The sequence below is a fragment of the Macadamia integrifolia genome, chromosome 5 (assembly GCF_013358625.1).
Source record: "Macadamia integrifolia cultivar HAES 741 chromosome 5, SCU_Mint_v3, whole genome shotgun sequence".
Taxonomy (NCBI): Eukaryota; Viridiplantae; Streptophyta; class Magnoliopsida; order Proteales; family Proteaceae; genus Macadamia; species Macadamia integrifolia.
The window spans coordinates 24,056,102-24,072,005 of record NC_056561.1 but is presented as its reverse complement, the minus strand read 5'-3'; the positions used below and the strand labels follow the sequence as shown (position 1 = coordinate 24,072,005).

Below are 15,904 nucleotides of genomic sequence, written 5' to 3'. Positions count from 1 at the left end.
TAGACTTGCCCCCAGTCTAAACGCTTGCTTTGTTATTTATTTCTCTCCACAAAAAAACTTAAAAATACATATAAATTATAAAATTTTGGAAACACTTGTTTCCACTTTTTTATTCTCCAAATATTTTACATGAAACCTTTCCTAGAAAGCAGAAGAATTTCTTGAAATTAAGTCTGGATCTACAATCCTTTCCTAGAGCATTTTTTTAACATTCTTCAAAGAAGCAATCCATCAAGATTGCTCTCTTGTCCCTCTCTATACGGCTTGGGGTGTCTGTAAGAGAATCTCCTATTGTTGGCACCCTCACTACATTGGCAATTATATTATTATCTTAAGTCTTTTAACTAAGAATTGATATACCTTATGCCTACCATGCATTGATTAGGCCTTGATGAAGAACCAAAGTTAGTATATATAATGAAATTAGAATCATATAAACTTGAGAAGTTTCGTAATACCTATTGTTTATGTCTTAGAAAATTTTTCTCCACCCTGAGTGAAGGAAAGATATACCCATCAGGTTATTATTACTTCTAATTATATGAAGTCGATAATGTCCCCCTCAACTATTCTCTAATGCCTCTTCAGTCTATTTGAGGCCCTCGTTGAAAGAATACTGAAAGAAAATTCGATCCTATATCCTGAGGGCACCATGTTTTTAAGCAACCAAGAATGTCAATATAGTCAAAGCAATCTAAGGACACTATGTTTTTAAGTAACCTAGAATTTAAATGTTGTCAAACTAATTAATAAATAGATAGAACATCCATTATTTCTTCGCCTCCCCCTGTTCAATAACCATTTGATTTGTCACATTTCGAGTTTATGTTCTATAATCATTTGATTGGTCACATGTCAAGTTTAAAATTCTATATGAACCACATAAACTACATTAGGAACCCTATGTCAAACTTTCAACCTCTGCAATTTTGTTGCTATACAAAGATGCTATAATTACCTTTGATTATGAAAGCTTTATAGTAGTGGAATGGCTAAAATTCATTTGTCTTGAAACTTCTAAGATGCATAGATAGTGACATGAGGATATGTCCACATAATTTGAGTAATTAATCGACTAGTGTTCGAGACACTAAAGGCCATATACAAGCGTCCCCACCCTCTTAAGATACCATGAAAGAAACATTGTCCTTGTCCTTTTTACCCCATGATTTCTAAAATCTATATATCACTAAGCTTTTACTATTGATATTTGATAGTGAACTTTTTCCGATGCATGACTATCTTTTGCATTTGGATGCATGACGACATGGCCACCTTGGATAAATAGGAAACCTTCTAGATTGGTTACTTGTAAAGTTTTAAGAATCATCTGAATCATATGCCTCTATCTATTGAACATTTTTTCTTATATTTCTAATCATCAAGCTATTTTTAGAAGGTAAAAACTGATTTGAATAATCTGATCTCAATAAGGTTATTAAGGTGTTCAATCTCATTGTGCCCCATGAAATGTTGATGTGATAATTATGATAATTGAATAATTAGTACATGCTTTGGATTACTCACGAGTCAATTTTCAAAGCTTAATTCAATCGAACACCCTCCTATATATGGCATGCATCCTCATGTATATCCATACATGTTTACAATTCTCCAACCATTACTATGCATTCTCACATAATACTGATTTTTAAACCTCTATTTTATCATTTGACAAACTTTGTTTAAGTTGAAATTTTACATATGAACAAGAAACCTTACGTTAACTTGTCAAAAATTTGAGGCCATTTTGATTTATCGTATCACAATATATTTTCAGATGCCTTGAAAAGATTATGAATGAGGCCATTTTGATTTTCCCTCCCTTACAAAAAGAGTGATTTAAAAAAAAATCAAAGAATTTATTCTTCTACATGTAAGAATGTACTTTTCGAATTAAGGGATTGTTGTAACTCTTGTTGATATCTGTTTAAGTTGAAACTGAATTGAAACTTACCACATAAATAGAATCATTTATATATTAAAGAGCTCAATGACCTCACACATAATTAACATAAGAATAATAACAAAATCCACTCTCTTGAACCACCACAAATATTAAAACATTCTCAAATGATTTGAACTCCCCTGTTAGAAAGGAATCAAAGATAATTTAAACTATAGTGTTAAGGAAGAGAATTATACAGTCCAATAGACAATTCAAAAGAAAGGGGAACAAAAAAGAAGGAATAGATGAAAGAAAGAGGGAAGAGGTGCTAAAGCAAGAGATTTATCCAACACAAACTTCTTTTTTATTTATTATTTTTTGAAAACTTGATTGTTGGGCTTATTCATATCATTGTACTAAGAGAATATGAAATTTGTTGCACCAGAAAGGAAGACGGAATAGGGAGCAGTCTTTAGTCCACTAAAAGGTTAAAGCCCAAGATGATAAAAGAAAAAGGCAAAATGTTTTATGCATGGACTTATGCATACATGATCGTGCTTTGAACAGAGAAAAAAAAGAATTTATAATTACATTTCTACCCCCACCCTCTTCCAATGGTTGAAAAACACTGACCATTAAGACTTGGGATCTCATTGAGACTTTCTTACAAGAGGTGCAATGAAGATGAAGATCATATCAATGTTTTACTCTTGCACTGAGATTCAAAATATTGTTTTGACTATTATATGCTCCATTAATAACCAATATGGTAAAAAACAACTTCTATTGATTCAGCATCCATATGTCTTTGTGGACCAGGCTATATGGACTTGCACCATCCAATTAGTTCACTTGTAAAAGCCAATACTTGGTTTAGTCCAGAGTCTACATTCCAAGATAACCCAGCTTTGCTCTCCACTCTCATATGGCGAGAGAAAGAGTTTCTCTCTAGAGAGAGAGGGCCGCCATCTGCCTTACCTTATTGCGCAAACATCTGATAAACTTTTCAGGGCATTGGGTTGTCTGAGTTGGTCAACCCTTGTCCAAAGACTGGAAAAAAAAAAAACTTAAGTCTTATTAAATTCCCTTGTTGCCCTCATTGTACTCATGTGAATAACCCACATGAACAACAAGGGAGAAAGAAAAAGAAAAATTAGTTTGTAAGAGAAAAAAGAAAAACCCCAAAATTAAATAAAATATAAAAAAAAAAGTTCCAATAAAAAACAGTGCAAGAGAGAGAAAGGAACATAAGAAATCAGGAGAGAGAGAGAGAGAGAGAGAGAGAAATGTTTTTCTCTCTCTCTCACTCGGTTGTTTCGAAGTGTTTCGTTTTTTCAACTTCCCTTTTATTTCTCTCTCTCTCTCTTTCTGTCTGTCTCTGTCTCTCTCTCTTCTTTTCTCTACACTCCTCTCCCAGAGCAACTGCAGCTAAACAACTCCACAAACAGCTAAAAGACCCACCAATAAAACAAGTAGCAGAGTCCAAAAGTTGCAATCTTTTCTCCAGATCGCCGGTTTCCGGCATGGAAAACCGGCACAGAAGTGAATATCAGCAACTGCCGGCGGCTTCTCCCTCCTAAATGCAAGGAAAGAGTCGTCGTCGCCGAGTTGATGTTAGCGTTCAAAGTTCCGATGACGATGAGGAGGATGATGGAAGAAGACTAATAACAACACCAGAAGTGTTCTCAGGGGTTTTTTCTTCTTCTTCTTCCGCTCTCACCTTCTCTTCTTTTTCTTCATCTTTGTCTGTAACTGAACTGGACCTCGTTTTAGTATTATTCATTATTATTTATTTTGTTTCCGCCGTCACTGGGTTCTGCTGGGAAGTATCAACAATGGCGACTACTGCCAATACTGCTCCGTTAGAGTCCTCGGTTCCAGTCTCGCAAGAAGACCTCACGGCGAAGGCGGTCCACAAGCGCTATGAGGGGTTGGTGACGGTGAGGACCAAAGCCATAAAGGGCAAAGGGGCTTGGTACTGGGCACACCTGGAGCCCATACTGGTTCACAATTCCGATACTGGCCTACCCAAGGCCGTCAAGCTCCGCTGCTCTCTGTGCGATGCTGTGTTCTCTGCTTCGAACCCATCTCGCACTGCTTCAGAACATCTCAAGAGGGGTACTTGCCCCAATTTCAGTTCCATTCCCAAACCCATATCCTCGGTTTCACCTCCTCCCATCACTACCCTCGCCTCCCCTTCATCGTCTCACCCTCCCCAATCTCACCACCACTATCCCAACCACCGCAAACGTAGTGCATCTTCCGCCGCCGCTGGCGGTGGTGGTAGTGGCGGTGGCAGCGGGACTTCCTCCTACCAGGTCCCACCACTCGCCATGGTCGACCCTTCCCGCTTGTGCTCCGACCTCGGTTACTCCTCCCCTGCAGTGGTTGCTACTACGAGTTCTGCAGCGTCTTTGCCTCCACCTCAGCAGCAGCATTTGATGTTGTCGGGTGGGAAGGAAGACTTAGGTGCTCTCGCCATGCTTGAGGATAGCGTGAAGAAGCTCAAGAGTCCCAAGAACTCCCCATGCCCGACCCTTAGCAAGAACCAAATTGACTCAGCTCTGAACCTCCTCGCCGATTGGCTCTATGAGTCCTGTGGTGCCGTCTCCATCTCAAGTATCGAGCACCCCAAGTTCCGAGCGTTCCTTAACCAGGTGGGTCTGCCTGCAGTCTCTCGCAAGGAGTTTGCGGGTTCGAGGTTGGATACCAAGTTCGAAGAAGCCAAGAACGAGTCAGATGCCAGGATTAGGGATGCGATGTTCTTCCAAGTTGCCTCTGATGGATGGAAACCGAAGCAGTCAGGATTTGTTAGTGGAGAAAACTTGGTGAATTTAACGGTGAACCTTCCCAATGGAACCAGCGTGTATAGAAAGGCGGTATTTACTAGTGGCCTTGTTCCGTCCAAGTATGCCGAAGAGATTCTGTGGGAGACGATCACGGGCATATGTGGGAGTGTTATGCAACGTTGTGTGGGGATCGTTGCTGACAAGTTCAAGGCCAAGGCATTGAGGAATTTGGAGAATCAGAACCATTGGATGGTTAACCTTTCTTGCCAGCTTCAGGGGTTTATTGGCCTTATCAAAGACTTCAGCAGAGAACTACCACTGTTCAAGAATGTTACTCTTAACTGCCTAAAGCTTGCAAATTTTTTCAATTCCCAGTCTCAAGTTCGTAACAGCTTCCAGAAGTACCAATTGCAGGAGCTTGAACACGCTGGTTTGCTTCGGGTACCCCCACCTGAGTTTGAGAATACTAAGAACTACGCTTCTGTGTATGCCATGTTGGAGGACATTATGAGTTCAGCCAGGGCACTTCAGTCGGTTGTGATGGATGAGTCGTATAAAATTGCATGCGTGGACGACCCAGTTGCGAGGGAGGTGGCCGATATTATTGAGGACTTGGGGTTTTGGAGTGATTTAGAGGCAGTTTACGCCCTTGTGAAGCTGATCAGAGGGATGGCTCAGGAGATTGAGGCAGAGAGACCGTTGGTCGGACAATGCCTTCCTCTTTGGAAGGAGCTGAGGACAAAACTGAAGGAATGGTGTGCCAAATTCAACATTGCAGAAGGACCCGTTGAGAAGTTAATCGAAAAGAGGTTCAAGAAAAACTACCATCCAGCTTGGTCAGCTGCTTTCATACTTGACCCTCTCTACTTGGTAAAGGACACAAGTGGAAAGTACCTCCCACCCTTCAAGTGCTTGACACCTGAGCAGGAGAAGGATGTGGACAAGCTCATAACCAGGTTAGTATCCAGGGAGGAGGCCCATATTGCACTGATGGAGCTCATGAAGTGGAGGTCAGAAGGTCTTGACCCCCTGTATGCACAGGCTGTCCAGGTTAAACAGCAAGACCCCACGACGGGGAAGATGAAAATTGCAAATCCGCAGAGCAGTAGATTGGTGTGGGAAACATGCCTCAGCGAATTCAAGTCATTAGGGAAAGTCGCAGTGAGGCTCATTTTCCTCCATGCAACATCTTGCGGTTTCAAGTGCAACTGGTCATTCTTGAGGTGGGTATGCTCCCATGGGCACTCAAGGCTAGGTATGGAGAGGGCTCAGAAGATGATATTCATTGCAGCCCATTCAAAGCTTGAAAGGCGAGAGTTTTCTGATGAGGAGGACAAGGATGTCGAGCTGTTCGCTGCAGCAAATGGTGAGGATGATGTGCTCAATGAGGTCTTTGTTGATCCATCCTCTGTGTAACATTTTTGTTTTACATTGTAGAATTCTCAATTGTAGGATTTATTGAATTCTTTCTGCTAGTCTTTTCTTTTTTCCTTGTTGTTACTTACCCTTTTCGATAGAAGATTTTGGGAAAGTAGGGTGGGTGGAAGAAATTGAATTATGTATTATCACTGCTACACATGCCTTGTGATTCAAACGAATCAGCAGTCTCCTGCCCTAGCAATGGTTTTGGGTTATTGGGTTTGCAGAAAAGAAGAAACTCTCCTTGTTTATAAGATACATCGGTGGAGGAACAGAACAGGAAAAAATGTTGTAACATTTTGGTTCCTAGGGTAATTGGAAAAAATAATATTTATGAAGAGGAGGTTTTCTCTTTCTGTTTCTGGTTGAAGTTTTGAAAATGTGGTTTAATATGATCTATCATTCTTATTCTGTTTTCTGTACATGACAACCTTAGCTGAGGATTGACCATTGATCATGTGAATGTTAAGTAGTAGTTGTCTTTCTTTGGAATGAATGTGTATTTTCATCTTATAGAGCTAAGCTGGAAAGAGTTTCTTTGGCTTTGGCCATCTTTCAAAAGATTGGCATTCACCGACTAGAGTAGAAGCTGGATTGTTGACAGATACTACTGAAGTTCCTTAAGAGGCATTTTGGATGGGCTAAGATTCTTGTAGAGATTCAAGCTAGGCTCAACCAGTGAGATAGATTTGTCAAGACCAGATATATTGCAGAAAGAAGGCTGATAGGGCTTTCAACTTTTGGACAATCTTTTATAGATATTGTTGACATATTTCTGTGTAGTTCTTGAAAGATTTGCCTTCTTGGTGTTTCCAGGGTACTGTGGTATTTCTCAGGAAAGTTTATTATCATCATCATCATCATTATTAATATTATTATTGTTGTTATTATTATTGTCAAAATGAATGCCAGCCATGGGCTGGGATCTAATTTTGAAGTATCTGGGTCTCATATTTTAGTTTGATGAGTTTGCGGATTTATCTAGGAAATTAGCCATCTAGTTCTTCTGTGCTTACAGATGTTTATGTGAACAACATTCTTCTCTCCTTAGTCTGGCTGTCATCTGACTGACACATGATCGATGACAGCCACATGATCATTCTAATATACCAAGAATCTTTCAACTGTATATAAGAGGGACAGTTGATCATATCCGTAGTGTTTCAGGTGTGCATTTTCACCTATTTGTGGCAAATTCAGAAACATGTGAAGAATGATGAATGGGATTTATCAAAGAGTAACCCATGTTCAACTTTTTGATCTTACGAACTTTTGCTGTTTCTTCCTGTCATTCCTTATTTAGCAAACTGAGTTGTTTTCTTACATAAAACAAATAGGGGTGGGCTCACAAATTCAGGTTCAGTACCAATGACCAAGGCTAGTACTTGAACGGACCATAGTATCTCCTTATGATCTAGTGAGCTTCCTCACCAGGCAAGGTTGCTGCTTCTTTATTTGGTAGGTCATCTTACCATATTTGTCCAGGATCCACTCACAGTTGTCTAAAGACCCCAAATTGAAGTCGCATCTAATGCTCAGTTTGGTCTATTCTGAACTCTCATATTTCAAATTTTGTTTCTATTGATATCTGAAATAGTCTATTCTGAACTCTCATGATTCAAATTTCGTTTCTATTGATATCTGAAATTTTTTTCCCATAAAAATATTTGAAATTGCACTTCTTTTTCTATCTTTTTTTCTTTTATTGTTGAAGCTGATCTGCTGGACTTTCACTTTCTTTTCAATTTGCAATGTGCATACTTAGTAGGATATTTTTGGGTGATCAGTAATAATAATAAGGTAATCCAAACCCTTTAAAAGTTCACTGTTTCATGACTGCAATATGATGGGTTTCTTTCTTTCTTTCTTTCTCTCTCTCTATTTATTTATTTTATATATATTTTTTTATGGGTAATCTGTAGCAAATCTGCTCTGCAAGGCGGCAGAATGATAACCTGTTTTATACTGCTGAAGGATGTTATGGAATATTTTGTTAATATATATATATATATATATGTGAAGCTTTTTGATGATAGAGTCAAGTGACAGATATCAGGGGACTGGAGAGGCCAACATGAGAGACATGGTTTATGTGTGGGAATTGTTGAGTAAGCTTGAGAAAGAAGTTGCCAACAGACACTATAGATTGGTCTTGATATGGACAATGTGAAGTCTTGAGTCTCTTTTCAGAAGGGTTATCTTGCTAGAGCTGGTTGGGTGTATGGCAAACCGAACTTGTCACTTTGTGGTCAACCTTGGAAGGATCCGAGAACAGATCTTTGTTGCCAAAGGAACCATATTACCTGTTCTATCTTATTCATATCTCCTGAGGTATCTGTATTGAGGGAGTGGAACCCCACCATGAAGGCAGTGGACGTCCATCTCTGAGCTTTTGTTTGTCGTGGTCAAAGAAAAAGTGGAACTCAGGGGGTCCTTCTTTGGGTGACTTATCTTTTAAACATTCCAAAGCTCGTAATCTCGGCCTTTAGGCTGGGCCCTTTCAACTTTTGTTCTCAATGTTAAAAAATTGGGATTGTGGTGGTGTTGTCCATGAACATGGTCATGATTGTTGAAAGGTCTTGAGAGGACCTGAAGGAAGGAGGTCTGTCGGCATCTGGGAGCAGGAAGATGCCCCGATAGCGATCCTGCAACAAATCTGAGCTGATTCGCAGGGTCATGGCTGCTAGAGTTTAGAACCATGCTTCCTTCTGCTATGATCTAAATTCACTGCATATGTATCCATGCATGTATTGTATACCCATGGACCAGTATGTTTAAATTCTCACAGACAAACTTGCCCATCTGGGTAATTTGATTTTCTTTCTTTTATTTCTTATTTGTTTCAGAAATAAGAAATTGTAATAAACTCCTTGATATACCTCCTCTTTTCTTTTGTTTATTATTATTTTTTTTTTCCTTTGTTCTTCTTTTGTCAAGTGTGGCAATTCAGTATGGGCAAATGTAATTCTGAAAGAAAAAACTATTGGGTGTGAGATGTTTTGATTTTTCCTTGAGAACCCAGACATGTTTTCACTATCCATGACAGAAAATTGGGAAGAAATAAATAAATGGAAAGTGCAATAGGTGACAAAAAAAAAATAATAATAATAATAATAATGTACAATCCTTTCGAAGATGGGAATTACACTCAATGCGAGCATATAATATGGGCTCTTCATTTCCAATTCCCCCTACTAAAGCAATGTTTCCAATGAATGATACCTCTTGTCCTTTTTCTTGCATGTTTGAATGGTAATCGTACTTGATTTTTTATGAGACCATACCCATCATTTCCTCTTATGATGGGAACACAAGAAAGGCTGAACTTTGAACTCTCACTCATCCCCTTTTCCTCTCTCTCTCTGTACCATGGACGTTTGCTTTGATGGATTACAGATTCTCTGAACTACCCACATAAACAGTAATAACAGTAAAAAGTGAGAGAACAAAAATATACCAAATGGGTGTAGGGGTAAAAGGTGAAAAATCAAGTGCTTCTCTTACTTTTGATGAGAAGTGTGTACAATGAATGAATAGTAGTAGTGTATTATTATTGTAATTTAGCTTTGTAATGGTAACTTATTGATACTCATTTGTGGGAGAGACAGTTGCTGTCGGCAGGGCTTAGTAATGCTGACTGCTCACCAACTTTGGGGGCTGGGGGGTGGGGGAGGGGACCTCTCTCTTTCCCTCTTCTCTTTTGGGGGAGAGACTTTTTCACTCGTATGTGTGCTTCACTCCCCTCTTGGTTTTTGTAAAAGGGCCAAGGAGATATAATGATTAGTATAGGATGACAATATCTTTCTACAAGAATCTTCCCCCTTTCAATGCTTCCTAATTCACCTTTCCTTTTCCCTACTCTCCCTCTTCTTCCTACCACAAAACTTCCTTTAATTTCTTTTAATTTGAAGCCTCACACACTGAGAGGAGGAAAATAATGTAATTTGACCTCTCCTTTTTTTGCTAGGTTTAGTGTAACTAGTTCACCAAATTTTTAGTTCTCCGGAACATCCTTCGCGAAAAAGGGTTAATGACATCTACAACCCCTCAAGTTATCGACAACTTTATATGCTTCCCTTCCCCTTCATGATAGTATTTGAAGCATTTCTGTCCAAATGGAAAGAAATTTTTTTACAGAGACGAGAGAAGATCAATGCTGATAGCTATGAGCATGATGTAAAATACCCGACTTAGAATTTATTGATTCTTGTCAATCACCAAATCTAAAAAATTAAATGTGGAAAGAAAAACAGACAGCAAGAACAAATTGGTTCCACAAAAATTTCAAAGCTAATTAATTTTAACAACAATGCAATCTATTCATGATATGGGCATTCAAAGACCCCCCCAACCTTTCCAAATAAAGTTATTCATGGAAGAAATGCAAGTACACAAACCATACCTACCCTACATTGCAGTTTAGCTCAATTTGCAATTTACCAAACCTTCTTGATGAATTGATATCGACGAATTACCAGATTTAGCTTCATAATTCACGAAACGGATTAATAGCTTGTCGGCATTTTTGAAGGAATTCTTCCAATAATTTCAGTGATTTGTTAGGTGCATTCATAAACAAACCATAGTTACTCATTTCACAATTTGGTTTGATATGCATAGTCCTCCTAATTTATTTTGTGAAATTAAGGTCTAAATTTCCTAATTTAGCAAACATAAATTGCAAAACCAGTGCATGGTGGGTGTGTAATTTGGGGAATTAGGTAGCTTAAGATGCCAACACCAGGGTTGGCAGGTCTGGCAATTAACTTGTATTTCCACTACCATATTCATAGTTTTATTTTTGAGTTACTAATCCCCTAGTAAAACTGCCCCATCCCACCACCTTTCTACAGTCCATCCATAAAGTGTGGAAAACAAAGAGAGAAATAGAAACAGAAAATAAAAAAAATTCTTCTTTCACCACCATGGTTTAAGGAAAACTCGATAAAAAAAGAAATGATAAATGAGGATGAGAAGTGTTGTTTCATTCGAGAAAAATAATTTCTTGATAAACATCGCAGCTTAATATGACTTAAGATTATTTGAAAAGGGACAAAAAAAAATTTGAAATAAGGGAGCTTTCTTATGTCATATTCATATACCTAAAACGCGAAAAGTGGACAGTTGTCATATGCTTAGTGGGTCAGTTCCACCAAAAAAAATGGGTCCTACTGTTTAGGAAATGGGGAGTTTTGAGATCATATTTTGGACTTCCATAGGCTTAAAAAAACCCTTAAACATGGAGTGAGTCACTTGAGAAGCACATCCTTAGGTGAAGCTAAAGCTGAAACATCAAATATCAACCCATCAAACTCAAACAAAGCTTGATCCCATGACTGTCCCAAGAAGCTTCGTATACAGAACTGGATCCAGATCTTTCTCAAGATGTTTCCTTTCTAGAAGCATTGGACTGTGAAGATGGGTTGGAATGAAAAGTCAGCAAAGATCCAAAGACACCTTTCTACTTGTTCTTCTTCATATCCCACTACTTCCAATCCAGTATTAGATCACACAGGATAATAATTTAGCAGTTAATAAAAAACTTAAGAACCAGACAGAACATCTAGTCAAAGAACTGGTTGGATCAGGTCAACCTGGTTTCAACCACATCTCCCTTTCTTGTTTCTCCATGATGAGTGGTGGGTAGATCATATTATCATTTTTTCTTCATTAAACAATCACTTCAAACTGATTATTATTATTATTAATCTTATTTAGACCATTTTATCTGTATAGATTTCTTTAGTTACTTCATAGTTAGTGAAACCAATCTCTCTCATCTGTTTCAGTCAGCCAACTGACCAAATCTCTCCCTCTCTCTCTCTCTCTCTCTCTCTCTCTCTCTCGCTCATATGAGAAAAAAAATACCATTTGGTGCTACTATTCTCTACGTCCACTGTTCCTTCACGTGCTACACTAATTTATGGACCCTCCACCCTAAATTAAGGCCATTACCTGACTTTATTTCCGTATAAAGTGCCTCAAAAGTCTCTCTCTCTCTCTCTCTCTCTCTCTCTCTCTCTGAGAAAAAGGTCCCCTTTTTCTATCACCCTCTCCAACCCATAAATTGGTTGGTCCAAATGGGCCAATGGTAGTAATATATGGTTGAGAGTCTTGAGATCTAGAGACTAATACGAGAATGTTGAAAGCTATAATTATTAAAGGCAAAAGGATTTTTCCTTTAAAAAAATAAAGAATTATTAGGAGGAAACAAAACATAAATGGTCCCAATTCCCAACTTAATTCTTCCTTATATAACCTACAAATCAATTAATTAATAGACTGATTAACCTCCCATAAGCTGTGAATCACGTGCCTTGTCACTAAACACATGACGTAGCTTCGTTTATTAATATTAAAAGTAAGGCACGGGATCGCTATGTTGGTTGTGTAGAATAGAATCATCCATGCCAAGCCAATGGGAACGAAGAAGAAGGAGGATGCATGATTCGCATGTAGAGCAACCCACATGTTAGGGAGGAGAGAAAAGAAGAACTAGAGATGTAAATAGATATTCCAAAAACATTATTCAATTCTTGTTTGTATCTATTTAAGGGAATCTATATCCGAAAAATCAATTTTCGAAACTATCCAAATATGAATATTTCAATTTTTTGCTCAATATTATTCAATCCATTTAGATTTGTTTATAAAAATATAATTAAATAATAGTTTATAATGCTGGAATACTCACATCAATTCAGAATATATTATAAATAATTAAAAAAAATTTAATAAAAAAGATTCATGAGGTCATTTATATAAATTCATATATGACACTTCAACATCAACCCTAGTGAAGTAATGAATTTAACCCTTCAAAATCACGTTTTCTCAAATTTTCATCCTCTGTGTCCTATTTTCTTAGAACTCACGATCTCCAATCTCCGCCAGAGATTGAAATAAATAGTCAAACATTGACATCTAATTCGTATTCATAATTTCATATCTGGTTAGAAAAATCTATATTCAAAAAATCGATTTTTAAAAATTATATACTTAATATCTAGTATTATATTAGATTTGAATTTGATCCATTTACGTCCTTCAAGAAAGAGAGGGTGTGAGTGGAAACATAAAACCGACAATGTGACCATCATTTTGCCTTAAAAGTATTTCAAAATAACAGTAGTGTAGCATTATATTACCAATAAGCTACTAGTAAAGTAGTGGTAATGTGCTATTTCGCTAGACCCTACTCGATGCACGTTCCATCTAATACTTCTGAAATAGTCGCTCTCTCTAGGACGTACGATGGATCCCACACCTCCACCTACTTGTCTACTTTATAACAAAACCCAAAGACCCCATTTATGTAATCATGTACTGACTATTGACCTAATTGGAAAGTGGGTCCCACCAAAGACATATAAGTTAGCCAAGGACGGTATTGCATTATAATCATTTAACCAAAACCCTGACCCTATATACTATACCCCTACCATTCATCCTAACCACTAAAGTTTTACAAGAAACCCCTAGAACCTGCTCAGTTTTAGAATTCAGGTCTAAAGTAAACCCTAATTATATGTAATTACACTTAACTTGTATAACAAGTCAGTTGTGATAAGATTCGAATTGATCGAAAACGTCTGTTAACACACGACACCTTTAGAGTTTGAATCAACAATCAGCAAACTACACCGGATGTTACTTATGTACCTTTTCCAACTCTGCTAATGTAGTACAACTAGAATTCAGAACCCAAGAAGATGAAATATCTATGACCATTAAATTTGTTGACCAGCCTTCAACTTTGACCATTTATGGTAATGACTTGCTGACCGGGCCTACTATAGGGAATCCAACGGTTAAGGCTAAATTTCTTGTTGGGTCATTGATGAGTCATTTTATTGTATATCACAAGCTACTTTTTTGTGGTACTTCTCCAGCCCCACCACGGTTCCGTACATAGTGACTTCATTAGATGAGCCGGTTTCTATTTAAAATTTAGATGATGACATCATTATGTTTTAAAGATACAACATTACAAACGAACATTATTTCGAGTGATATCATAATGAGGTGGCTCGTGAGCTACTTTAACTTGAAAAAGGAACATGGGATAAGCGTGTGGGCCACTGGGCCTGGAAAGCCCATTGATTGGCCCTTGGGAAGGGGGTGTGGTCCCTGAGTCCTCTCTCTCTCTCTCTCTCCCCCCCCCCCCAACATCATTAGCCATGATTCGGATTTCTGCCATAGATGGAAAGGGAGGAAGTGGGCCCAAACTAATCAAAGTTGATACGGATTGCATTGGATTGAATCGTTATAGTGAATGGGGTCCAGCCCAACCTCATCACTTTGTAATTTGTATATTTCCTTCCTATTGGGCTCATGAATCTTGAGGCCCACCCATATCAGCAATTCAATTCTGATCCTATAACCCTATATATATATATATATATATATAGAAGTATAATATACCCTATCGTTAAATTAATAGTGTAGGTGAACCCCATCACTCTACGTTGTCGGATGATTGTGACCCACCTGATCTGATGGATCCATGATCAAAAAGAACATAATAAAGGATAGCATCAAAATGCTAATTAAATTTTGACCAATAAGTCAAAGCAATTAACGTAGGACTTTGGATCGATCAGACGAACCAAATAGCTGGTGTATGATTATTTTTCATAATATGGTGATCAGGGGAGAATTTTCACCATAGGGACACTTGGCTAACACGTGGCTAAAAGTGGCTATTTAGCATTAGCCATGTGTGAGCGTCAGACACGGGAGCAGTTTGTATCTCTTGCGACAATACTCATAGCTCAATGTGGGTGGGAGTGGTTAAGGTACCTTTTGGCTTTTGCCATCTCTCTCTCTATCTAAAAGATTAACTCTTTGTTTTTTTCCCCTCTTTAATTCAGTTAAGACTTACCTTTCATAGGCAACGAACTGAATCATTGTTACCATTCTTTCCTATTATTTGATCTAATAACATTATTAATCTATGTTGTTAGATTATAACAGAAACCATTCATAGTGTTCTCACTTAGGTTAAACCCTAGATTTTAATTATGGGAAAGGGATCAGTACCCGGTTGTGTGGCAACTAAGATAACACACGGACCAATGAAAGATCGTAGGGGTGTGTGACCATAGGGTGTAGGGCAATCTTTTTCACACTATCCTATGTCTGAGCGTAGGGGCGCATGACCATGTAGCATTTTTTTCCCTTTAATTATTCTAGTTAGTGTTTTTAAATGACGACATCACGGGATTAGTCCACGCATAACGGTATCTAAACTTTACCTAATGATTCATTCATTTACTTTAATCGGGTCAATTTGATGACAAATGAGGATGGGTTTCGTGAGTTTTGCGCGATTAATCTCCTATTAGCTGGACCTGATTGATTGGTTTCTTTTCCATAGTTTACTTTGGTTATCAATCATTCCTTCAGTTGATGATTTCCTGCTATTCATTCATTGCTGTGTGATGTGTATATATAATTATAAAAAAGTATTCAAAAATGTGATTTGGAGAATCATGGTTTACGCTTTAGAATCTTAGGACATATTAATGATAAAAGTATCTAAAATCAGGTTTGGAGAATTATGGTTTAGACCTTAGAATCTTAGGAATTCCAATAGGTTAATAGGAGGGTGGGGTGTGTGGTTCTTCATTCTAGGTCTACTACTATTATATGTTCCCACTAAGGTGGTTGATGTCTCACGTGCAACAAAACACGTGGTAGGAACTTACGGTTAACAAAATTCACATGTGGGAGAATATATGATGAACCATGGGAGGATGAAATTCTCAATGACTCATGTATTGGAATGATTATGTTTTTTTTTTTT

At 37.9% G+C, this 15,904-nt stretch overlaps 1 protein-coding gene across 4 annotated transcripts; it reads left to right on the top strand.

Moving 5' to 3' along the window:
* The first annotated feature begins 3,221 nt into the window (after positions 1-3,221).
* On the top strand, positions 3,222-8,974 carry LOC122079348. 4 transcript variants are annotated; one of them, XM_042645736.1, is made up of 2 exons: positions 3,222-6,043; positions 8,153-8,974. In XM_042645736.1, exons 1-2 carry the CDS (start codon positions 3,469-3,471, stop codon positions 8,206-8,208), a joined length of 2,631 nt encoding a protein of 876 aa, XP_042501670.1. In that variant the 5' UTR covers positions 3,222-3,468; the 3' UTR covers positions 8,209-8,974. The 4 variants fall into 4 exon arrangements, with proteins under 4 accessions (XP_042501670.1, XP_042501673.1, XP_042501674.1 ...); XM_042645739.1 differs by having other exon boundaries at positions 3,223-6,043; positions 8,146-8,974; XM_042645740.1 differs by having other exon boundaries at positions 3,223-6,043; positions 8,119-8,974.
* The last annotated feature ends 6,930 nt before the right edge of the window (positions 8,975-15,904 follow it).

Bases quoted from the DNA above. Each gene is read 5' to 3' on its own strand.
- LOC122079348 (XM_042645736.1), top strand. From the start codon at position 3,469: ATGCAAGGAAAGAGTCGTCGTCGCCGAGTTGATGTTAGCGTTCAAAGT. The intron at 6,044-8,152 runs GTGAGGATGATG...GACAGATATCAG, and splicing joins GCTGTTCGCTGCAGCAAATG to GGGACTGGAGAGGCCAACAT.